This window comes from Rhipicephalus sanguineus, chromosome 4 (assembly GCF_013339695.2).
Source record: "Rhipicephalus sanguineus isolate Rsan-2018 chromosome 4, BIME_Rsan_1.4, whole genome shotgun sequence".
Classification (NCBI taxonomy): Eukaryota; Metazoa; Arthropoda; class Arachnida; order Ixodida; family Ixodidae; genus Rhipicephalus; species Rhipicephalus sanguineus.
Window position 1 is genome coordinate 11,013,248 of NC_051179.1, and position 24,604 is coordinate 11,037,851.

General features: G+C 47.7%; 1 protein-coding gene across 1 annotated transcript in view; it reads right to left on the minus strand.

Annotated features, from left to right (window-relative positions):
• Window positions 1–24,604, minus strand: part of LOC119389216 (neprilysin-1) — an 88,605-nt gene that overhangs the window by 46,289 nt on the left and 17,712 nt on the right. Inside the window, exon 2 of the mRNA XM_037656418.2 lies at window positions 731–1,000. Coding sequence (XP_037512346.1) covers window positions 731–904 — 174 coding nt within the window. The 5' untranslated portion in view covers window positions 905–1,000. The remainder of the gene's footprint in view (window positions 1–730; window positions 1,001–24,604) is intronic.

Sequence of the window (24,604 nt, forward strand, 5' to 3'; positions counted from 1 at the left end):
TTTTAATCGGCTACCGCTGTCCGCCATGGCGGATCTAACATTGCAAAATAGATCATTTTAACTTGTGGGGGGCCATGCAGTTGCACGCGGCTCCGCTTATTAATTACACTCTTATGAGAAAAATAAACAGAATGGCTCTTAAGGTATTAGATGCCTCCACTCCATCGAGTACAGTCTTACTACAGCAGGCGAGTGGTGGCTGTTAGCTAGCTAAGCATTACTCTTTACTGAAAAAATGTCTCGCTAAGAAACTCGAACTGTGCATCAACCCTCGTCTTACGGTTCGTGTATCGCCTTACGCTCCGAAATAACATCACCATCAGCATTAGCTGAGGTTTGTGCCATTCAAGATACGTTCACTACCCCTGACCGCATCTTCCACGACAATGGACCATTTTTACTAACTCGAAGGCGTCTTCAATGCCCTGGGGCGCTATACCATCGGCCACAACTTGACGCGGTGTACTCAAACAACCACCTGTACTGCCTCGGTCAAAATTCAAGCCCCTGTAGCGACGACTGTGGCTTTGTGGAATTTATCGGACTGTTGATCACAGAGAGATGACACATCCGTATGCAAGACAAATATGGCAACAACACGTGGAGGACCAGTGGGAAGGAGGGTAGCAGACGCCAGTAAAGGTGCGACTCCTCCCCAATAAACGAGGTCAGTATGGATTAAAAGGAAATATATCCAGATTGCTTATGGCATATGCATTGCTCCTCGTACCGGAGTGACGGGCGACGGCGTCCTGCGATACTCGAGCACGGTGCTGAGCGGGTTCTCGTGCACAGTGACCTTGAGGCCCGACTGGGTCGCCTGGTACGTGAGCCCGTTAGGCATGCGCTCACTGGGCGACGTGCGGAAGCCGACGGCCAGGGGGTCTTCGGGCGACGACGCCATGTCCGAAGGCAGCGGGCCCTGCTCCAGCCGCAGGACCGTCGTCTGCAGCGTGGTTGCCTCGGCCCACTCCAGGGTCAGGCCGGCTTAGACGCTCTGCTGCGAGGCGAGAAAATGCGAGGAACGCCGTCCTCTCCTCACTTGGCCCTCTCTGAGTCGAGACTTTGAGCTTCGTTAAATCGTCACATGCGGTCTTATTATACACTGAAGCTGTCGGCGACCTAAACGCGCATGTGTGCATCCTTGTCATCCACATAACGAAAATGAGGCTATCACATGGAAAACCAAACCGCGTTGAATTATGGCGCTCAAGAACCCAAAGTTACGCACAGGCTAGCCAATTTAATTTCAACCGCGCGCCCGGGGTTTTCTAAAGTGCGTTCAAAATACTCGAAAGGAGAGGTTTCGCTCTAGCTCGAATGATATAGCCACGGCTGAAAATTAAGCTACATACTAGGTAACCGCGGCGTGTCGCAATCAGATAAACGGAATACGTATTCGTTGTCCTATCTTTCGTTCGGGACAAGATCAATGCTGTTCAAGCGAGTGGCCCATCAAAAGCGTCCAGAAATAATTGAAGGAGGTTATCATTTCATAATGAATCTCGTCTATACTTTATAATGATATAATAAAGACAAGCGAGTTCTTGCACTGACTAAAGAATTCGTGAGCCATTACACTCTGTGAAGGTGGACGACCAACGAAGCTGTGTAGCACACGGCGCAGAGGCGACGCAGAATTTTGACGAAAGGTACACAAATTCCCTTCTGAATTTAGCGCACGCTCCTTTAAAGTTGCATGGGGGGCTTGGTGATCCAAAGGTACAGCCCATCCAAGACAGGACAGAGCGAACGACGCGCGCGCGCGCACGCACGCACGCACGCACGCACACACACACACACACACACACACACACACACACACACACACACACACACACACACACACACACACACAATTGCTAACTTTCAACGATACAGTTTAACCGTAGGAACAGCCCTACACCAGGTGCGTAACAGGACCCGTGCTCAAAAAAAAAACAATAATAGGCCTAATACACATCATCACGTCACTCTAAAAATTCTATTTCTTTAGCTGGTATATATAATGAGATAGACGGTTTACTAATGCATGAGTTACCAAACTTGGCGATGAATTGCGCTTCGATTATTAGCTTCGTCATTTCGTTACTGTTCTTTCCAAGAATTTTTGTTTGATTAAAGAGAGGTTGGCACGCGTGGTTGGCATAAGTTCGCGAAGCACAAACTGACGGGTTTCTTGCAATTCACTACAAAGAGTGCGCACATGAGCGCATTATGAAGGCAGGAGAGCCCGCACAGTCGCCAAGTGTCTCAGTGCGAACAAAAGTGCCTTCTTTACCCGCCACGGTGGTGGATAAGGTGCTCGAGTGCTAACTCGAATGTCGCGGGATCGAACCCCAGCCGCGGCGACCGCACTTTCGATGGAGGTGAAAATGCTTGAGGCCCATGTATACTTAGATTTAGGTGCACGTTAAAGAACCCCAGGTGGTCGAAATTTCCGGAGCCCTCAACTACGGCGTCCCTCATAATCGTGGTTTTGGGACGTTAAACCCCGACGATAATTATTATTAAGTGTGCCTTCTTCATATGATGTGTCTCTGTCCTGCATGCCACCATGCAACGTCGTGCTGCCAATGAGAAAAGCAGACGCAACACTTAGCACCACCAGTCAACCATACTTACCGCCCTCGAGGAATGACAAAGAGTCCCAGTGCTCTCATTTCCGTTTAAGTGAGCGTGCCGCGGATATAATTACCCTTGCAGCGTCCCCGCGAATCATTGGCCGAAATTTGTTGAGACAGCCTGATGGATAAACTTCCTTTAATTCATTTCTCACGCGTCGCAATGTACCTACAGTGCTCAAAATGGTATCAAGACGACTGTCCCGAGACACACGTGAAACTTGACGAAAATGTAAAATCTTGAAATGAGGCAGTGGCGCGACGCGGACAAGAGTCACGGAATGGCTCCGAGTAGTTTCTGCCATTACCTCACTTCAAGCATGAAGCAACATCGCATTCAGAGGAATTAAAAAAACTATGCCCGTTTCTTGATTTTCTTCAGCTTCTTCTGCAAGGTTGACACAAGCCGGCGAACCGCGGCGGCCTTTCACACGTCGAGCTACGCAGTCGCGGGATCCACTTGTTCTGCCTGCCTTTTCTGCGCTGCGTTGACCCGTCGTAAATGACCGGGCCACATTTGCAGCCATGGTTTGCTAAGTCGGCGAGAGTGCCGCTTTCGGTTGCAGCCGCACTTGCGCTCGCTCTGCGTATGCCGATTCATTTCCGGGCCGGCGCCGTCTCGCTCAGCCGCTGATTGCGGGGCGCTCTCTGCAGGCGATTTCAGTGCACATCGCAAATCGCCCGACGCACCTTTTTTTTTTCTTTCTTTTTTCACGTTGAGTTGAAGAGCGTCGATTGACAGTACACAGTTTTCTGACTAGAGAGCTGCGTAATTGCTTAACCATATTTTCACCTCTTTCGCGAAAGAAACTATCACGTGCACTCTGATAGGATGGAAGACGAACGCATGGCGTCCAACTAAAGCATCGTTTTACTTGAAATAGTGTCTCGTGTATCCGTATAACCGGTACGCTAAGAAAAATCAAATTCAGATTTCTGGGCAGCTATACACTGTCACATACCGTTAAGAGATTGTGCGAATCCTCCTGGTTCCGAGCCATAGCAACCATGTTGGCGCAAAAGCAGTCTGCTGCATATACAAATCGGTATACAGAGACGGCCCTGCACAAGAGTGAAGCTCAGGAAATGCTGATCTTTTATTTTGACATTAAAATCAAATTTTGCATAGCGCACCTACTGACATCGACACCAGCTTGACGTCAGTCTACAGTGTCAATTCTGGTGACCTCGCGCACCAGTATGGCTAGTTGTACGTGAGGTACCAAAATATGCAAAATGGCCGTTTGCGAGTCACCAGCTGAGCCACGGAGCGGTGCGGCCGTGGAAACGTCACGATATCTAGCGTGAGCACGAGAGCGAGAGAGTATGACTGCCAGGGTCCAGTGCAGACGCGGAGGTTGCCACCCGGCTACTATTGACGTGCTCACACGTAGGCTAGACTTGCCGGTCCCCACGCGTGAGCTCGTGACGAGAAGCTCATATTAATGAAGGAAGGAAAAATACTTGTGTAGCGATTGGTATTGTTCTAAATTCTACGCTAAATGCAGCCCCACTACTGTGAAACCCGAGGAAGTGCGTAGCACCCAGCGATTCCCGTTCGTAGAGTTCCCAGTGTTTGAGGCATAGGCGTGCACAGTGCTCCCCATTAGGGGGTGGGGGGGACTGTTCATCGCAGCCCCCCCCCTTACTAAGTCAATGTACGAGGCAGTTACTACGAAAAACTGCGCAAAATAAACAGGGACAAGTGAGACACACGCACAAGCGCAGACTAGCAACTGGAAGTTTATTGAAGGAAGCACAAAAATATAAGTAACAAGAAAAACCACGTGAATGATTAGAGGTTGGCGGTTAGATAGTATATCTCTAGTTTGTGTAACGTAAGTGAAGGCCTTGCAACGCACATGCTGCCATACTTGTGGATGTAGAATGCCTCAGCCACTTCTCGCGCTGTCCTATCTTTATGCCTTGACAACACCTTTGTTTCCTGCAACAACGGGTGACATTTGCAAACTTTGCAATGCAAGCACAAATTTGATGAAGGCTGAGCTTTCAGCGAAGCCCTGTGATCCATTAGACGATTGTTCACACACCTCCCGGTTTGCCCGATATAGCATTTTCCGCAAGACAAGGGGATGTGATAGACAACACCCTTGCCGCATGCAACTAACGCCTCCCGATGATTAACTTCACATTCATTCCACTTCTTTCCTTTGCCTTCGACTTTCCTATCCACTGCTGCGCAGACTCGGCCCAACTTGTTCCTAGAAGAAAAAACCACCTTAACACCATACCGGTTTCCCACCTTTTTCATACGGTGGGAGAAAGCATGAAGATACGGGATGCAGGCGATGGGCATATCTTTATCAGTGGCCACCCTGTCGCCACCGCCCTTTCCTTCCTGTTTGAATTTATTCAATAATCTTTCACTTATACAGGCTAAGTTTCCTTCAGGAAAGTTTGATAACTTAAGTCTTTTGATCTGGTTATCGAAAGCCACCGACATTTGATGCGGGCACGACTTGCGCAATGCAGATTCTAAGCACAATGCGGCTATACCGTTCTTTACTAACTTGGAGTGGGAAGAACGGAAATCGAGAATGGGCTTAACCGACCGAGGCGAATACAACCAACACGTGTGCTCCTGCCCAATCTTGATTTTCAAGTCCAAAAATTGGATACAATCGTCTTTTGGGACCTCAAAAGTAAATTTCAAGCCCCGCCCCTTCTCCTTGAACATTTTCAGCACATTGACTCTAGCATTCACGCAATTGTTCTTTTCAACAAAAACAAGAAAATCATCGACGTAACGCATAGTCTTAAGTGCTACACATCCCAAGGCCACTTCGAGGTCACAGTCAATCCTACCTAGGTACACTTCACTCAGTATAGGCGCAACACGGGAACCGATCGGTAGGATTGATAGGCCAACTATTAGGCCACAGACGGCACGCTCTTCGCCATGCCAACGGCGAGCTATTTATATACACCATTTGCCGGTGGCGGTACTCAGACATCGGTGGTACATCAGCGTGTTTTCGTTATCACTAGCGAGATGGCGCGAAGGGCTCGTATAGCGCGCTTTAAAGATCGCCGCCCCACACGTCGCGATGAGTGCGCACGTCTATAGGGCGTGGTTGATCGTAGACGCGCCTATCTCGTGAGAGCGGTGGTTTGTACGCATTGTGCTCTCACCGCAAGTTTACGTTGAGAGCACGAAGGTCACTTCGCTCACTGCAGCGGCCGCTTTTGCCAAAGGAGCGCGCTGCTCACACAAAAATAAGTTACAACTGTGAAAGTTCGCGCTCATCCTGTGTATGTTCGTTCCGTGCGTCCTTTCTGCTTGAGTAGCGCGTTGCAAGTTTCGAGCTGCTTGCCGTCCTTCGCGTGACATTACAATTTGTTGCTACAGTAAAACCCCGGTGATACGATCACGGCTCGTACGAATTTCGGGGTGATACGAATTTTTCTGTGGTCCCGGCCAAGGCCCATTAGCCTGCAATGTATTGGAGTACGGTTGTTGCGAACCGATTTGCACCCCGCGACGTTTGATACGAACGTACGCTATAGCGCACAGGTACGAACAGGTGCTGCCCGCGCTGTCGCGGAAGACGCGGCAGTCACGCGCGGGCGCGGGCGCGGGCGCGGGCATGCGCGCGAATCTTGAAGGCCTTTAGGCGCCTTCGCGTTGAGATTACAGATGACGTTGACGCCGCGCTTTTTTTTTTTCCGACACGTTGACGCGTGCTCCTGTGCTCGAGGCAGCAGCGTCGTTGTACTGTGTTAACACGTGCCTGCCACGTCTATGTAAGCCATGTCCCCGCAATCAGACGTTCTATGAAACAAGACTGAAACTTGGGCTGCGGGTCCGTCATGAAGTCCTATTAAAGGTGGACGAAGACCCCAAGAGACGAAGCAGGCGGTCTTGGCGTAGGAGCTTGGCCTCTATCTATCGAGTGCAAAGCGCTTCTTAAGTCACATTCGCCGCAGTACTTTGGTGTCATGTAGAAAAGCGCAGTAAGATTAGGCAGGGGCAGCTGGCGGTCACGGGGCACAACACATCTGGTTCATTAATTACACACGCGCGCATGCACCGTATATTTACGAGTACAAGTATGATCGTTGACGTCTAAAAACTTTACTGGCCATCTTTCAGAGCTGTTTATGACGTCGCTGCGGCCCTGAGAAACACTAAATCAAAACGTATGCCAACTTTCTTTTGTCGCATACTAATTTTCCATGTTTTCTGGTGATACGAATTTCGGATGATACGAATATTTTTGGTAACCCCACGAGATTCGTATCACCGAGGTTTTACTGTATAGCATTCATTCCTTCGCCCTTGGGGCGAAAGAATGCCCAACAAACGCTCAACTGCGTCTGTGAAGACACGTTTCACTTTCGTGTTATACCGATTCCTATGACAGAGGGATCAGCCATGTTTTTTTATTCACATACACACTTATATGTAATGTAGATTGAGTGACAAAGTGACCTAAAGTGACATAAAGAGTAGACGGCAAAGGTATGTCCTCAGGCCCATAATGTCTGCGGTGAAATCACCGACTAGTATAAAGGGTTTCTGCTTGTAGGTGTTTTATATTGTTCTGTCACAATTATGGTTGATGTTCGTCTATTGTAAACCTTTTTTTTTTGGTCCACATACACACATTTATGTTTCGATTATGGCAACGGTTTTCTATATAGCGTGACAGCCGACAGTGAGAGTCGACGACAAACCTAGGTCCATAAAGTCCATGTTGAAGTCGCCGACTAGTATAAAGGGTTTGTTATTGTAGGTGTTTTATATTGTTTCGTCGCAATTATGATTTATATTAGTCTATTGTTAAACCTTTTGTTTCGATTTTACATGGTGCTGTGCCGTGAGGACGGACAACGCACAACGGACAAGCCTCGACCCTAAGGTGCTTCACCCCTAAAACTAGGAGGGGGCGTCACGCGACAAGGTTGAAGCCTATAGGCGGATAGAACTTTAGAAGCCCGCGGCATTTCCTCCTCGAATTAAGACGGATGCAAGCAAGCTTGCCCCAACGGGTGCGCATTCCAGACTGACGTGATCAGCTGGACAATCGGATATTCCGCTTTCGGAGAATATTTCAGAGTGCACGGGTGGGCCTATTTCTTTCATCGCGGACGCCATCGGGTGCCGCGCTTCGGTCATTTGAGCGGCGCCTCTCAGGACTTTTTAAGTTGTAGCCATAAAAAAATTAAGGGAGAAATCGGAACCGGTTCCGTCTGTGGCTGGCGCTGGGAGGCCTCATCCTGCGCAGGAGGCACCGCGCACAGGTCAGAAGGGGCGGCGTCAGAAGAGGTTCGTTTGCCGAGTGCAGCGGAATCACGTGACGCTTCCTCCTAGTTTTTTCCTTCCTCCATGATCATACCGTGTCAGGGTACAGTAGGCACCGAAACCAGCTTTTAAAGACCTGATGCAAATAATTTTTCATGCCGTACTCAAGCTTCAGCACATTTTCTAGGCTCTTGAGGGCTTGGCCTTTGACGACGCAAAAAAAAATTTTTCGTGCAGTCATTTTGCTGTAAAGGTGTAGCGAACATGCCAGTACTTATGGTCCACTCGCCTTTGAGGCTTATACCGTGTCGTTTCTACATCAAGAACTAGCAACATCCGCAGCTGAATAACGTGTTCGTCTTAGTTCTGTGCTGTATCTGATCGTTCTAGATTATAAATTGGGTTTGTTGGATACTTCAAGGGCCGTATTGCGGTTCTTGGCATTAGATATGAACCGACCACACGATTAGCGCACACTGTCATTTCTAGTATCCTCTTTTGTTGTCACGTAATTCTCTCCGACTGTCCTTTCCGTGTTGGAAAGTATGACGGCACTGCCTGTTATTACTAAACTGCCGTAAGAAGGAATTACGACACCTTTTCTGAATACAACGCCAAGCTCGCGATTGTGCCAGTTTGTCTTCACTGGTCGCCAAAGCTGCAGGCGACTCGGGAAAGTGCACGTGTCACAGAAGACGTTGATCCTCTCGTAATGCGTTGCTCGAAAAAAAAAAAACACAAAAAGAAAAAAAAACATGCCTGATCCCTCTGTCATAGGAATCGGTATAACACGAAAGTGAAACGTGTCTTCACAGACGTAGTTGAGCGTTTGTTGGCCATTCTTTCGCCCCAAGGACGAAGGAATGAATGTTATAGCAACAAATTGTAATGTCACGCGAAGAACGGCAAGCAGCTCGAAACTTGCAACTCGCTGCTCAAGCAGAAAGGACGCACGGAACGAACATACACAGGATAAGCGCGAACTGTCACAGTTGTAACTTAGCAGCGCGCTCCTTCCGCAAAAGCGGCCGCTGCAGTGAGCGAAGTGACCTTCATGCTCTCAACGCAAACTTGCAGTGAGAGAACAATACGTACAAACCACCGCCATCACGAGATAAGCGCGCGCACGAGCGACCACGCCCTGTAGAGGTGCGCACTCATCGCGACGCGTGGGGCGGCGATCTTTAAAGCGCGCTATTCGAGCCCTTCGCGCCATCTCGGAAAACACGCTGATGTACCACCGATCTCTGAGTATCGCCACCGGCAAATGGTGTAGATAAACAGCTCGCCGTTAGCATGACGAAGAACGTGCCGTCTGTGGCCTAATCGTTTCGCGCCGCGCGCTGCGGAGCGAGGGTCGTAAGTTCGACTCTCGGTGACGGAACTTTTTCTTCTAGTTTTTCTTTGCCATCTCTTAGTCTTTATATTTTACAACGTCATATTCGTAACGGAAATACGTCAGTGGAGCCGTGGAGGACCCCGGCATAAAAAACTTTCGTGTTAAAAAAAACCGGCAAAGGCTTTTACTCGTTAACTGCTTCACATGAAAGTGATTCCCACAATACGTGGGATCTGGTGGATTTTCCCCATAACCACTGCGGTGTTCCACTATCGACTGCACGTGTGCGCGGCTCAGAGAATCAGAGTGTCTCCAAAGTCGTGCAGTGAGTTTGGTTGATGAAGCGGTTCGTTGGCTGGACGTGCCGCCTTCCGCCATGGCACGAGAGATAAGCGCACGTTAGCTGACAAACGCCGGCGGTTTCCCGTTGGTCCCATCCGGCGTGGCTACACGGGTGGCCCTCCTCGTCGCGCCGTATAGTTATGATGGTTATGAGACTCATTCGCATTATTTCGCTACACGTGGGGTAAATATTATAATCCAAGTTGATCTTCAGCTCCAACTTTCTTTCACACCTCTTTTTGCTTTTTTCCCCGCTTCTCTCGTGTCGGTGCGCTCGTTAAAACCGAACGGTTTGCTTTTTTCTGTTGTGTTACATTTTCGCGGTGGCACTTGGGGAAGAAGAACGAAGATAGCAGCATGAAAGCGCTCGACCACGCGTTGCACTAGATACCACGTTTGCTTCGCACTCTTGGACGGCGCAGTGGTTGGCGGAACAAACAACAAGTGCTCCATTGTCCACACACGCGAAGCAAAAGAAGAGGGGGAGGAGATTCTCTCCAACAATCTTCGGACGGTCCTCTACAGGACCGCGATAACGGTTGTGTACTCGTTGTTGAATTCGTACTTGGTCATTTTATTGGTTTTCTTTTCTTTCTCGCTTTGCCGCCCACGTTATCGCGCTTGCCGAGGGTGACCTTGCGGATGCAGCTGCGCCGCGCTCCTAACTTGGCGTCCTGGCTTTTGTTTTGGTTACGCTGCGCTCTCATATTTGACACACTAGCCGATGTCACTCGGCGAAAAGAGGAAAGAAGCGCGAAGTAAACATAATGTCACGGGCGAACTCTCGCCTTTATAAATCACTCGCAGGAACTGTCTGTGTTTTTTTCTGTTTGCCAATGAGCTTACGCTCGAGCGTACGCTTCGTACACGTATGACAACGCGCGTCTGTGCCTTCATTTTAAAAGTCACGGTACGTTTGTCGAGTTCAGAGATTATGCTTTCTATTCTACAACCCGTGTTCGCCACAGTTACGATTGTGGGGATAAGTCAGAACACGAGAGCGTGACGCTCGCGAAGACACTTCTCCGGTCGACGTGTGTGACAGGATGCGGTTTAAAACAAGAAAGGAAAAGCAAAGCGGCGCCCAATAAAAAAGCGCGAGTGCAGAGCAAAAGCGAAGCGCACTACACAATACACACCGCGGTGAACCTGCCGAGCGCGCAATTTCGGGAGCTCAGTGTGGAGGCGAAGCAGTTGTTGCAGGGGAAAACGCCGCTGGAAACGAGGTTTCTGCTGGGGCACGCATCACTTTTCGTCGCCGCTCGTCGAAGAGCAAAGCGAACTGCGCAAGAATAAACGCCTCCGAATAACAGCGCCTCCCGCCATCGTAATAGCATTTCTATCGTAAGCGCTCGCGTGCAATTTTCAGAACAGCCACGGAAAGGGCGTAAATACTGCCGTGGCTGCCGGAAAAAGAGAACTGTCCCACAGAGGACGGAAAGTACATAAATATGGTCCTAAAGTTAGCTCGAACGACACTTACTTGTCATAAAAAAATAAAACTTGGAGTTGCCTGCTGTGCGAATTTTCGTGCGTCAGTGTCACATTGAAAACTAAACTATAGTCAAAAGAATAATCGGAAACCATATGAACGGCGGAGAATTGCTGAAATTGCGACCGGCACGTATTCGCGCGCACTGTTTGCGCAGAACACACAGGGTCTCCTATCATCGACAGGTGAGGAGAGCGGCGATGTGGTCAAGCTTCGCTGTTGCAGCTTTTCAATGAGAGCACTGCTTATACACTGCAGAGGGTGTAACTAGAACCAAATATTCCTTTTAAATAAGTGGGTAACCGCAACTTAATGAAACCGACGACGTATGGTCTGCCATAATTTTGATTAATTTATTATACCACTGGGACGTTGTCGCCACAAAATTCGCCAGTCGATTTAAGCAGGTTGTAATGAGAAGAAAAAGGCATCCCAAATTAAAGCAAGAGCGAACATTCCTTCGTCGCGATTCGCAGCGTGTTTATCTTATATTGCTATTAGGCATGCGAGCAGAAAATCTATCACCGCTACTCTCAAAGGAAACTAGGCGAGCATCGAAACATCAAACATGTATCCTAAGCTTGCTTTCTTTATATATTAATCCCTATGCAATAGAGCGATCGAAAAAAAAAAACTGCAGTCCCTTCCAGATTAGTCCAAGAAGCGCAGGGATCATGCTTTCCGCGAAATAGTCGATGCGAACAATACCTATCCGTCCAGCCATAAATAAGGAAAAGCGCGCTCAGAACACAGCGTGCATTGGGAACTCGCGTGCCCAAAATCGCAGCAAAGGCGGCTGAGACCATATATATTTGAGTACGCCGCTCATGCTTATTGACGAAAGTATATATAAAATAACGACAGCATTACATAGCCGTTATCGCACCGTTCACAGGCGCAAGTATTTCTCTCTGAGAAAGAGTACGTACAAAAACATATATGTAATGTAAACAGAATAGAGTGAGCTGCAACAAGCTGGAATGCGAATGTCTTCTCCGTGCAGCATTCGCTCGGTCCAGCTCCAAATCCACTTGCCGGGATCTTCGCCGCCTTACTCTCGGGCACGTGCGACGAAGAGTTTTTTTTCTGATACGTTGCACGCGAATGCAGTGCGAGCGATATACTTAAAGTCTATTTGAAAGTAATTCTCACGTCAATTAAAGCAAGAGATGACTTTTAGCGCAAGAGGAGAGGGCACGGTGAACGAGGGCAAGAAGCCTTACAATATAACGATAGCATGCTGGCCAATATCAGCAATAATGGCGAATAAAGCCGAAAAAAAAGGCAATGTTTTATTACTGTGAAAAAGCCAACCTCCCGTGCCATGAGTGTAGTCCATTAAAGCGACTCTATTTTGCGCCAGACTGGGAGTTTGTACGGTTGTATAAAACGCCACAATCCCTTGGGATATGAAGGCACTTTTGACAACCTTCCGAAACGAACTGCTACTTCGCATAGGTCGACAAACTGACTCATGAGTCGACTCACTCAGACTCACTCAGACTCAGATCGGGCCGTGAGTCTGAGTCTGAGTGAGTCTGGATGAGTAATATTTTGGTGAGTTTGAGTCTGAGTGAGTCCGGATGAAGAAAATTTCATTGAGTCTGAGTCCGAGTGAGTTCAGTTGAGGAAAATACTGGTGAGTCTGAGTCCGAGCGAGCCCAAAGCGCAAAATATATTTTTTGAGTGAGTGCGGGTGAGCGCCACCTTTTGTTGCCAACTTATGGTCCTATCTACTTTACTTCAGCATTACTGTCAACCTTATATCGGCTTACGTTTATACTCAAGTCTATTCATACACATATTTCAGCACACTAGCATTTATGCGTCACCTCAATATGTATTGATCAGAGGCATGAGTTAGGGTAGAAGTACACGTTGCTGGGCTAGTCGGTTCATGTTCATTTACAAGCCACAAGAGGGAAGGGGTCTGGTTTGCGCTCCCCTGGACCCCTTCCTCCTTATTTCATTGCGCAAAAACAGCCATACTCTTGTGGCTTGTAAATGAACGTGAGTTTGGGGAAGGGGTGCCATGACCCCCCCCCCCCCCCCGCAAACTCTTTCATTGGAAGTTCTTGATAAAACTATCTCGTGTGAGTCGCGCATTTCATAAAAATGTCCTTACTGGATTGATATATGATAATGATGATATATGATATATGATGATAACTCGTATTTGAAGGTACAAGACCGAAAGGCGTATTGTAGAGCACCGATTATGTGAGATATTGGCATTAAAAATGACTGACACCATGATCGAAAAAGCAAATTTTATGCCAACGGGCTCGTGAGTTGACTCACTCAGGCTTACTCATACTCAGGTGAAGCCGTGAGTCTGAGTCTGAGTGAGTCCGGCTGAGTAATATGTTGGTGAGTTTGAGTGTGAGTGAGTCCGGTTGAGGAAAATTTTGGTGAGTCTGAGTCCGAGTGAGCCCTCGGGGCAAAATATATTCCTTGAGTGAGTCTGAGTGAGCTACATTTTTTATTTTTTTTTGCCTACCTATGCTACTACGTGAACGACATCAACTCTCCCTTGCTCTCTCTAACGTTTCGTCTTTCTTTTTTATTCCCCAGTGCAGTGTAGTCGACCGGGCTCAGCCCTTGTAAACTTCCGGAAATTGAGCTAGTTGGTACAAATTCATCGTGGGAAAAGGTAAGACGTGCAAACACGTGCACAAGAGAAGGGAATCAGACAACACAAACGTTGACTATCGATCGTAAGGTGCGGCGGAAAAAAGAAAAAACGTGGATACAAAATCCGGCATATCTAACGAATTTCCTAGTGTCAGCTGAGAAGCTAAAACCTACACTGAGCCTGAACACATGAAGTAATTTCTTGGGAATAACGAAATAAGGGGAATGGTTCCGACGGGCTCGTTCCTTTGTTAGACACAATCTACCGAAATACAGCAGACAATTATTCGCTGTGTTGAAATAATAAACTAGTGCAATAATTATAACGTAAATGGAAATTAACTAAAGTGGACGAAAAAAAAAACACCTTAGGCGTCAGTGGGGCCCGAACCCACAACCTTCGGAATACGCGGGGTTTAAGTTATCAAAATAGAGTCATCTATAGTAATACCGACAGTTTTTGTTGTAGAAACAATTGCCTTACTTTTCTCGCCAGTCACTCCTTCTGAAACGATGGCGCCAGAGAGGACCGAATTTTTTAGCTTTAGCCGGAAAGAACATTTCCAGGCCCTTGGTTTTTCTTAATGCTATGCCAAAACAAATAGCTCAATCCGCTGCCTTGCTGAGGTATGCGTGACTTGGATACCCACTGGCTGTGGCGCATACCTTGTTTTTGTTTTTTAATCGCCAGATCGTGTAAGGCTGGAATCGGGAGGTAGTCCGCGGAAGATGGCACAACAAAGGGTATCGGACAAACGGACTGGGTAAGCCAAGTTCCGAGCTTGCTGTCGCCGTAAAAGAAGACCCATGATCTTGGATCGGAGAATTGGGAAGCGGGGGAACTCGGATTGCGAATGCCGGGTGCGGTACTGCGCACTCTCAGCAGCTACGTTCGCTCTTGCACCAGATGCCGTTCAAGATTCGACAAATCGTTGCTGAAACATCTTTACGAGAAACGACTAGAAGGAGCTTCGGTTGAGGGCAGTGAATCACGATGGATGCAAACTTCACTAGTGCGAGTCTTTGATTTAGTCGTTGTTGCTTGGGATGGCCGGAGGTAGCGATGTGTGGTCTCGAGTATTTGTGCCTGACAGCTTGTCGACGTCGTGGCAGGACACGCACCTTTTCCTCGGCGATTGGAGTAGTTTCGCTTACGGAATGAATTGAATTGGAAAAGGAAGGAAGAATACAAAAGGGAGAAGGCAAGGGAGGTTAACCAGGCACCAGTCCGGTTGGCTACCCTACGCTGGGGGAAATGGGAGAAAGAGAGAGGAACGAAAAAAAAAGAAAAGAAACACACAGCGCAAGAACCTACAGGGACACAGGAAGGGAACGCACACAGCGCTGCGTCCCTGACAATTCTTCCTGTGTCCTGTAGGTTCTTGCGCTGTGTGTTTCATAATGCTTCACCAACAAGCCCAAGTTCGCTCTATTAGAAGGGAATGATCAATAAATGCGCTGACACGTATGAGGCCGTGGCACAATACAAAAGTCACAGGCGCTCAACAAATACCCGTAGTCCTTGAAAATCGCAAAAGTGCTTTGACTGCCTTGTGAGCCGACGAGCGATGGGGAAGGTTCTCCAGCAGCATCTGCACAGGGAGCGGCCGATCGTCCAATCGTCGCATCGCAGCAGAAACTGTTCGTCTTTCAGAAGGAAATCGAGGACAGCGGCATAGCAAATGATCGATGTCTTCCTCGGTGCCGCAGACCTCGCATGTGCCGCATTGTCGGTCACTCCAATGAATGTTGTATATGCCTTCGTGAAGGCAACCGCCAACCAAAGCCGACAAAAAAACGAAGCTTCACGTCGACCAAGTCCGGATGGAGGTCGGTGTTCCAGCGTAGGGCCTGGGGAAGCAGGTGGGTGAGGTCCCTAGTCCAGGGCTCCACTGGCCTCAGCAGCCCGCCGTGCCTTGTCGAGGAGCGCCACTCGGGCCTACTTTTCCTCATTGGCGAGCCAGGTCTTCCATTGCTCCGTTCTGAATTTTTTTTGCGGCGAAATATGGGGCGTATTCCCTATGGATGACCTGAGTTCGCATTCCCTCGCCATGCGGGCGAGAGTTGGCACCACGGGCAAGTGCCGACGTATGCGGTTTGGGTGGATGGCATGTTTCAAACGCAGGTGCGGGTTCGTCTGCAGGCGGCGCCTCTCGTGCGCTTGCTTTGCACCTAGCCGAGGGCGTGGCGGAGAGTAGCGCTGTCGTTGTCGACGTTGGTGTTCTCCCCAGGAGGCGCATGCGGTGGCAGGTGGGTGTCCGGATGAGGAACAGTCGCTCGGTGAGCAATAGCTCGAGCTGCACTGCCCGCTCTGTCGTTAACCGTCGCTGCGGTGTGTCCCAGGCGCCATATGACGTGGTGCTCCTGGTCTGCTTTGGATGCTGGGCGCGTTCCTGTAATAGCTGCACGTTTCCCATAGAAAACTCCTGACAGCGCGTTTGTTTCATGGTCGCACGTGCGGTCATTGGGCGCCGGCTGGGCTGCTCGGTCGTCTACTGTGCAGTCACGTCGAGGGCATTGAGTATACAGCGGACAGTGAGGCTTCAATAGGAGCACGCGCAGCGATGCGATCGACAATACAACGCAAAACGCGCCGCGTGCTTTGTCCCGCTACAAAAGCACATCGAAGCGAGCCATCTATCACTTGGTCAGCGCCCATCAATGCTCGGTTTCCGAAAGCGATCTGCAGTACATTCTCTCGGGTTCGCTGCTAGAACTATATTCTGCTTAAAGAAAGCGAATGTCGGCATATGCTCTTTCGGGACGGAGTTTGCGACGCGATGTTATTCCCGCGGCGCTCCACCAATGGACATATCTCGGACATTTTCCATCGACTGCGTTGCTCTTCAGACGAGCAGCGGTCGAAGTGTTCTTTTATTATCGTGATTTTTTAGCCCTCATGCACGCTCTTGTGCGGACGATTCCTCAGGGATGTACTTGAAGTTTCATGCTTAAGCCGGCCCAGCGTTTGAAGTGAAGGTTACCTCGTGCTGTTCTTCAGTGGGGATAGTCTATCACTCCTTTTTTAGAGATAGCGAGGCCGAAAATTTCAGTATGCAAAAGAAGCAATGTCATGATGCATTCCAAATAAAAGATACATTTTTCGCACATTCATTTCGGAATCGGGCGCACACTCGTGCTATGTCGGGCTTCAGAATACTGTCGTGATTGGTACTCTAGAAGAATCGATAGATGGGCTAGTTGGTATTAGTCCTTGACCATCTTGAAAACAGCGCAGAAACGACACGGGCAAGTGAAGAGGGAAGGACAAATACGCTGTGGTCATACGCGTGCCCAGGGTGCCCCTTCAGGGGGGGGGGGGGGCGAGGTTCGTCGCAGCGCCCCCCTCCAATTATGGCAATGCATGGCGCTGACATTGCGCCCCCCCTTCCCCGGGTCGCAGCACCCCCTCCCCATTGTGTCAATGTGTGGGGCTAACTTTGCGCCCCTCTTAGGCGAAAAAGTGGGGGGGGGGGGTTCACAAGGGGGGTTTCACAAGATGTTCAAGATGTCGTGATTCATTTCTACGGATTTCACGGAGTGGGCTGATTCCGTCATTCGTCTAATTACCCGTGCACTCGAAGGCTTTAAAAAAAAAGACGCGTTGCAGTGCGTTTCAGGACAACGCGCTGAGACTTTGCACATAGTCGGTGGATATCGGGGAATCCTTTAAAGGTAGTGTAGCAAAATAGTGAATACCGTAGCTATTTAAATAAGCTGCAATTAATCTTGCATTGTATTAAAAATTACTGCGGAGTTGGGGGCCCGCTCGAAACTTGCGTATTTATTTGTGTAGAGACCTAAAAAATTTTCTCTTACAATGTACTGATTTTATCGTGTCTCCTATTAAATATTCTTCCGTTTGTTTAGTTAATTCAGTAAAAAGGCGCTGGCATTGTGTCTTCGGCTTGTCTGACTAGAATGAAGAGTCACGAAGTTGCAGAAAGAAATTGTCTCGCTCTGTACATTCACGGTTTTACACGTGACTCATTGTAATTTTCATCTGAGGCGAATAGAAAGAGTGTGTGTGTGATGAGAATGACTTTTCCCGCGATAAAAAGATGTCTCCTAGCGGCAGTGAGAGAAATTCTGCCGCGCAGCGGGGGACTGAAGTTTGCACCATGAGAAGGAACCAGCAGAGCATTAAATTAAACGCCGCCTTAGCACTTGGTTTTCCTTGGGTTGGCGCAGTGCCGCTTTCGAAATTAAACTTCCCCGCATAACACATTCTCGCTTCGCTGCTTCGTTATACTTTCATTAAAATAAAATCAACAGAGGAGCCGCGCGCCTCGCCGTGTACGGGCCTGGACGAAAACAAATATTGAGACTGCAATTGAAAGGAGGCGGAAGCGGCAAATTACGGCCGCAGCCATATTAGCCGTCTATGTAGCCCTCCTAATAACGTCCTTCAATATCTGTACAGCGTACGCTGCGGTCCACTGTTTGTACAGCGCTTGTCTGGGACGACTCGTTTTGCTTCTACTTATATCTTACTACGCTGCGGACTTGCCTTTAGAGTCCCTCTAGCTGGTGCTTAAAATGCACGGTGTGCCATGCTAGGGTTACAACATGACGTGTTGGTACAGCCTACTGCATTGTGCAGTGCGGAAGAGAAACACACACACCGGGTTGCATACTTGCAGCTATATACGGACTTTCGGCGATGCGTCTAGCGCGATGGTGGCCCAGAACGAAATAGCGGCGCTCGCATGACTCGGACTGCTGACGGCTGTGGAATAACGCGGAAAGACGTTCAGCCGGGGCCTATAGTGAATTGCGCGGTGGTGGTGGTGAAAAAGTGTTAGTCAATAAAAGGAGAGCTTGCAGGCCAAAAATAGCCTTTTAAATGGGTGGATGTCTTTGGTACGGGAGCCCGCTAGACGAAACCGCTACCCTCGCCCAATCGACTATACACCTTTTCACAGGAGAGAAAAAACGCCGCCATGTTGGGCTGCGCGCGGGAGTACAAAGGCCGAGGTCACAGCCTCGGTAGTGCATTTTTGGGGGGTGACGCCTATTTAGCGCAGCCCAAAGAGAACTATGGCGGCGCCCAAGAGCCGTCTGTGAAAAGGTCTATAGAGACCTTTGAGGCTCAAGACCACCCCCGAGAATTTGAGTAGGGGTTAGGGGGAAGGGAAGGATTCATCTGACATGCCCGCACCATGTTAAAGTTATCGGAGACTTCCCCACAGGGAGTCCACTTTCGAGTCCAAATGTTTCACCATTGCAGGACAGGACAGGGTGTTGGTTTGTAGGCAACTTATTAAGTGGCCTTACTCAGTCCCTTACGAGGGACCGGGAAACTCCGTTTGGGGCCGTCTACCAGAATTTCACTGAACCGTACAAGCGGTTGTCTAAGCCAGCATAGCCTGGGCCGAACAGGCATACCAGAGGAGAACATATTGGGTGGATTCAGCGCGATAACGAGGACAGAGGTGAAGAAGGGACACGAACACCAGCGCTGTGGTGTTCGCGTCCAGAGGAGGCTCGACATATCCTTTATGCCTCGCCAGTTGGACTTTCGCCTTCGTTTCGCGTCTTGTCCGCCGCGGTGGATCAGTGGTTACAGTGGTCGGCTGCTGACCCGAAGGTCGCGGGTTCGATCCCGGCCGCGGCGGTCGCATTTCGGTGGAGGCAAAGTGGTAGAGGCCCGTGTACTGTGCGATGTCAGGGCACGTTAAAAACAGATGATCGAGATTTCCGGAACCCTCCACTACGACGTCCCCCATAAACATATCGTGGTTTTGGGACGTAAAACCCCATATATTATTATTATTCGCATCGTCTAATCGATAGTGCAAGAGATTCTCGGAATGTTTCTCTTGTCAGTATAATAAATACTCAAGATAATGCAAGTGGAACGAAGCAATTACTAAAATAGAATGAAAAAACAGATGGTCCACCGGTACAAAGCCGGTCTTGTCCCATGGTCAAACGGCTGCGCTCGACTTCGCTCAGAAAACGAACAAAAAAAGAGAGAATGTTTTTCACATTAGGGCCTGATAAAATCCATTTATTTTGCATAGCGGAGAACGGACCTATAGGCACATAATTCCCGCGTGCGCAATCTCAGCAGCTTCCACAACTTTTCTCGTCAACTGGCTGCAATCTTTGGCTACAACGGCACAATCCACAAAGTTTTCTCGAAACAGTGGTCAAAAATACTCGGTGACATTGCACTCTGTGAAGGTGGGTGTCCAGCCGCCAAATCTCCTTTGGGAGCTGACTGAGGGATGCGTAAGCGTAGAGTTGTGCGGCCTCCCTTAAAACGCTGTATTGGGGCGGCATCGGCGTTTCCTTTGTAACGTTCGTTAGCATTTCGAGCGGCCGCCTAAATAGCGCATGGGAAAATGCATGTTTGGCACGACATTTCCGCAAAGAAGCAATTTTCCTGATGTTGGCTTTATAAGTTGTCCTGCAGAGGGCTTTCATTCCTCCACCAACAAAGTCAACGAAGCCTTCCTAGACAGTGTACTCTTTTTAAATTTGTCTTGCACCGCGGCTACAACGCATTCAATTCATTCACAAATATTCACTTCCTGTAAGCATGAACATATTCCGTATTGAATTTCATACAAGCGCCATTTCATCCACACTCGCCTATATATATATATATATATATATATATATATATATATATATATATATATATATATATATATATATATATATATATATATAGAGAGAGAGAGAGAGAGAGAGAGAGAGAGAGCGCAAGAGGGTCCACTTTAACGTTTCAAAATACACCATTGGTCCCTAGGTGGCGCTAAGGGTTTTTGGTCTTCGCACGCAGCGATCCGCTGTGATATTCTACAGTGAAACTTCGGTGATACGATCACGGCTCATACGAATTTCGCGGTGATACGAATTTTTATTTGGTCCCGGCTAAGGCCCATTGGCCTGCAATGTAATGGAGTACGGTTGTTGCGAACAGATTTTCCCCCCGCGACGTTTGATACGAACTTACGCTACCACGCAGGTACGAAGAGGTGCTGTCCGCGCTGTCGCGGAAGACGCGCCAAGCACGTGCGGGCATGCGCTCCGAGCCGCCAATTCGTCAGAATCACGGTTTAAGGAAAATACGTTTCTTACACAATGATCATTATAAACATTCAGTGACGCGTCGTAGTCTCCGAAATTGTGTGCGCGAATGTTGGAGGCCCTAATGTGCCTCCGTGTGTTTTCGCGTTTAGGTTACAAGCCATGTCCTCCATGCAAGCGATGTCCTCGTGCATCAGACATCCTATGAAAGGCCGACGAGCACCGAAAGAAGGATCTCTCGAAAAACATCCGAAAAACATTTCGAGGATCTCTGGAACAACATACCCAGCACCACCGCGATAAGAAAATAATAACAGGACCGCGGTTCTGAAATTTTCTGGCTTTCATCTAACGCGTCAAAGCGCTCCTTAAGTCACTTTCGCCGCGCTACTTTGGTGGCACGCGGAAAAGCATACTGAGATTTGGAAGGGGTTGTCGCGGGTCACAACACACCTGGTTCAATAATTGCACACGCGCGCACGGGCCGTTTATTTACGAGCGCAGGTATGATCGTTGACGTCTAAAAACTTCAGTGGCAATCATTCAGAGCTATTCGTGACTTTACTGCGGCCCTGAAAAACAGAAACTGAAAATGTACGCCAGCTTTCTTTTGTCTCATGCTAATTTTCCATACTTTCTGGTGATACGAATTTCGGATGGTACGAATATTTTTGGTGATCCCGCGAGATTCGTATCACCGAGGTTTTACTGTATTTAGCACGCTAAAAACACGTTCTATTACACATTACAATACATTCTATTTTAACACGCGAAAAATAGTACCATTATTGAACGACGAAATAACCGTTCTGGGAATGAGATGTCAGCAAGCACCAATCATCCGTGCGCACCTCACACGAGAGCGCGCTTATTTGCTGGCGTTTTGCGTGACAAAACCACGACAAAACCACGCCTTAGCGGAGGTTTCGGGAAATTTAGGCCTCCCGAGGTACTTTATCATGTAACTGCCCCTAAGTCCACCGGCCTCTAGCATTTTCGCCTTCTTTGAAATGCGACCGCCGCGGTCAGAACCTAACCAGCGACTTTCGGGTCAGCAGCCGAGCACCGTAACCACTATACCGTCGCGGCGGCTAGAGCGCCAATTCATGCGCTCGTTTATAGGCTCTCTTGGAATGTAAACATAAGCTTATTGCTGCGATAAAACAGACCCAGCGCGCTATAAGCAAAGACAAAAAAGCACCGGTAAAAACGGAGAAAAGAAGCGAAATAAAACATTGCGACACACGACAGTAAATTAAACAGCGGCGCCTCTGTCAGGTCGAAGAGACCTGACGTTTCTTAATTAGCCAGCCCTCGTGTCTGGGATTAAATCCCTAAATCACCGCACCTCGTCTTGTTGCGGCGACTAGCGCGGTGGCCGTGTTGCGGAGAACCAATGAAACGGCCGGCAAGGAAGCGATGGCGCGTGCGCACTGAACTCGGGCACAATCAAGAGGGGCATTAAGCGGACAGTCCTCGCGCACGAAGAAAGAGACGCTGGCGCTTTCTCGCGGATGTTACCTGGTGAGCAAGTAGAAGAAAGGATCCTCCAGCTCTGAGCAAACACGAGGCGAACTTATTCGACAGACAGCGGCGTGCTCCTCTCACGTTGCCAACACAATGCATCGTAATATTCAAGCGCCCTTGATAAGATTGCTACAACGAAAGCGAAATCGTACTTTCCTTAATAATAATAATGATATTCAATCAATCAATCAATCAATCAATCAATCAATCAATCAATCAATCAATCAATCAATCAATCAATCAATCATTTATTTATTTATTTAACGTGCCCAGGAACAACCGTAAGGTCTTTGTGCAGGCGCACGCAAAAAAACAACAACAAAAATAAACAATACAATACAGACAGTTTTCAGAAATAAAAAGAGCAAAAACACATAGACAAAGAGAAATGAACACAAAAGAAGAGGAGTAAAATAAGACAACACGAGAAATATTGACGGGGAATAAAAAATTTGATTGCATATATACAACTATGCGGAAAGACTGAGAAGGGAAGACATTGTACATAGTGTCACACTATGTCAAAACAGTGCAAAGCTCGGATGAAAACAATGATTGTGGACTATGAAAAACGTCAAGATCAAGAAAAGTAACATTATAGAGACTTTGTATCCTGTGAACGGTAGAGTGTGGGAAGAAGCAGGCGGGTACATGAAACGGTCTGTTCTCTCTGGTTAACTTACGCGGAATTCGAAAATTAACACAGTTGAGAAGTACAGGGCAGGATATGATACCGTGGACTAGCTTGTAAAGAAATAAGAGGTCAGAACGATTTCGTCGGAAGTGAAGTGATGGCAGTGATAATGATTCAGCAGTATTTGAACGAGATCCAGAGTCATTTTTAGCAAAGCGATGGTTATATATGCTGAGGAATTTTTTCTGGACTCGTTCAATGGTGTTACCGCTGGATTGAGCAATGCCATTCCATATCACGGACGCATACTCAAGTTGCGGAAGACATATTGCCGTGTACAATTTGTGGAGGGCTATGGGAGACCTGAATTCTCGAGATATTCTACAAACACATCCGAGAGAACGAAGGCCCCGCATAGCAGCCCGCTTAACGTGAGCAGAAAAGTTTAACGCGCTGTCAACACCAACACCAAGATCACTGATCTCATAAACCTTGCATAAGGACACAGAATTGACAGAGTATTGAAATGACACGCTAGATGTTTTGCGAGTGATAGACATGAATTTTGTCTTTGAGGTATTTAGAGAAAGGTTATTGCCGTTGCACCATTCGGAAAAAGAACACAAATCTGACTGCAACAAGCGACAGTCGTTAACTGAATGAATTTCCTTAAATATCTTGATGTCATCGGCATACAAGAGGAAAGAAGAATTACGAATGGCAAAAGAAACATCATTAACGTAAATTAAAAATAGGAGTGGGCCTAATACCGACCCTGTAGGGACCCCACTAGTCACTTTATACAAAGAAGACGTTTGGCCATTTACGGCTACATGACAATATCTATTGAGCAGATAGCTCTGCAGGAGATTCACAACCGACAAGTCAACATCAAAGTGCGCAAGTTTAACCATAATCAGTGTGTGGCTGACTACGTCAAAAGCCTTGCTCAGGTCACAGTAAATTACGTCAACCTGTCCTCTCTGAGAAATAGGTGTGGAGATCTGCGTCATGAAACTAGCAAGATTTGTGGTAGTTGAGCGGCCAGCGAGAAAACCATGTTGATTAGGAATCAATGAGTTTTTCACACTAAAAGACAATATGTTGTGAAGAGCCAGCTCGAAGATCTTTGATGTGGCACATAGTAGAGAAATCGGGCGATAATTAGAAACATTTGTTTTAGAGCCCGACTTAAATACTGGAAAAACACGAGCAGTTTTCCGCATGCTAGGAAATGTGGAAGTGTCCAGACAGTTATTACATATCGTAGTCGTTACTGGGACAAATGTACTACCATAAGCTTTTAGTATGACGGAGGGGGTGCCATCTGGGCCACACGATGAGGATGGTTTTAAGCGCTTAATAATAATAATAACAATAACAATAATAATAATAATAATAATAATAATAATAATAATAATAATAATAATAATAATAATAATAATAATAATAATAATAATAATAATCAATCTATCAAATCAAACGTTTATTTAATGTGCCCAGGAACAACCGTAAGGTCCTTGTACTGGCGCACGAAAAAAAAACAAAAAAACAAAAAAAGGAAACATTCATAATAAAATATCAGGGATAAAAACTTTGCAAAATTGCACATATACAACTATGCGCAGGCAGAAAAAAAAATATCAAAGTGTACAAGGCTATGTAAGTACAGTGCAAAGCTCGGAGCAGAACAACGACTGGGAGC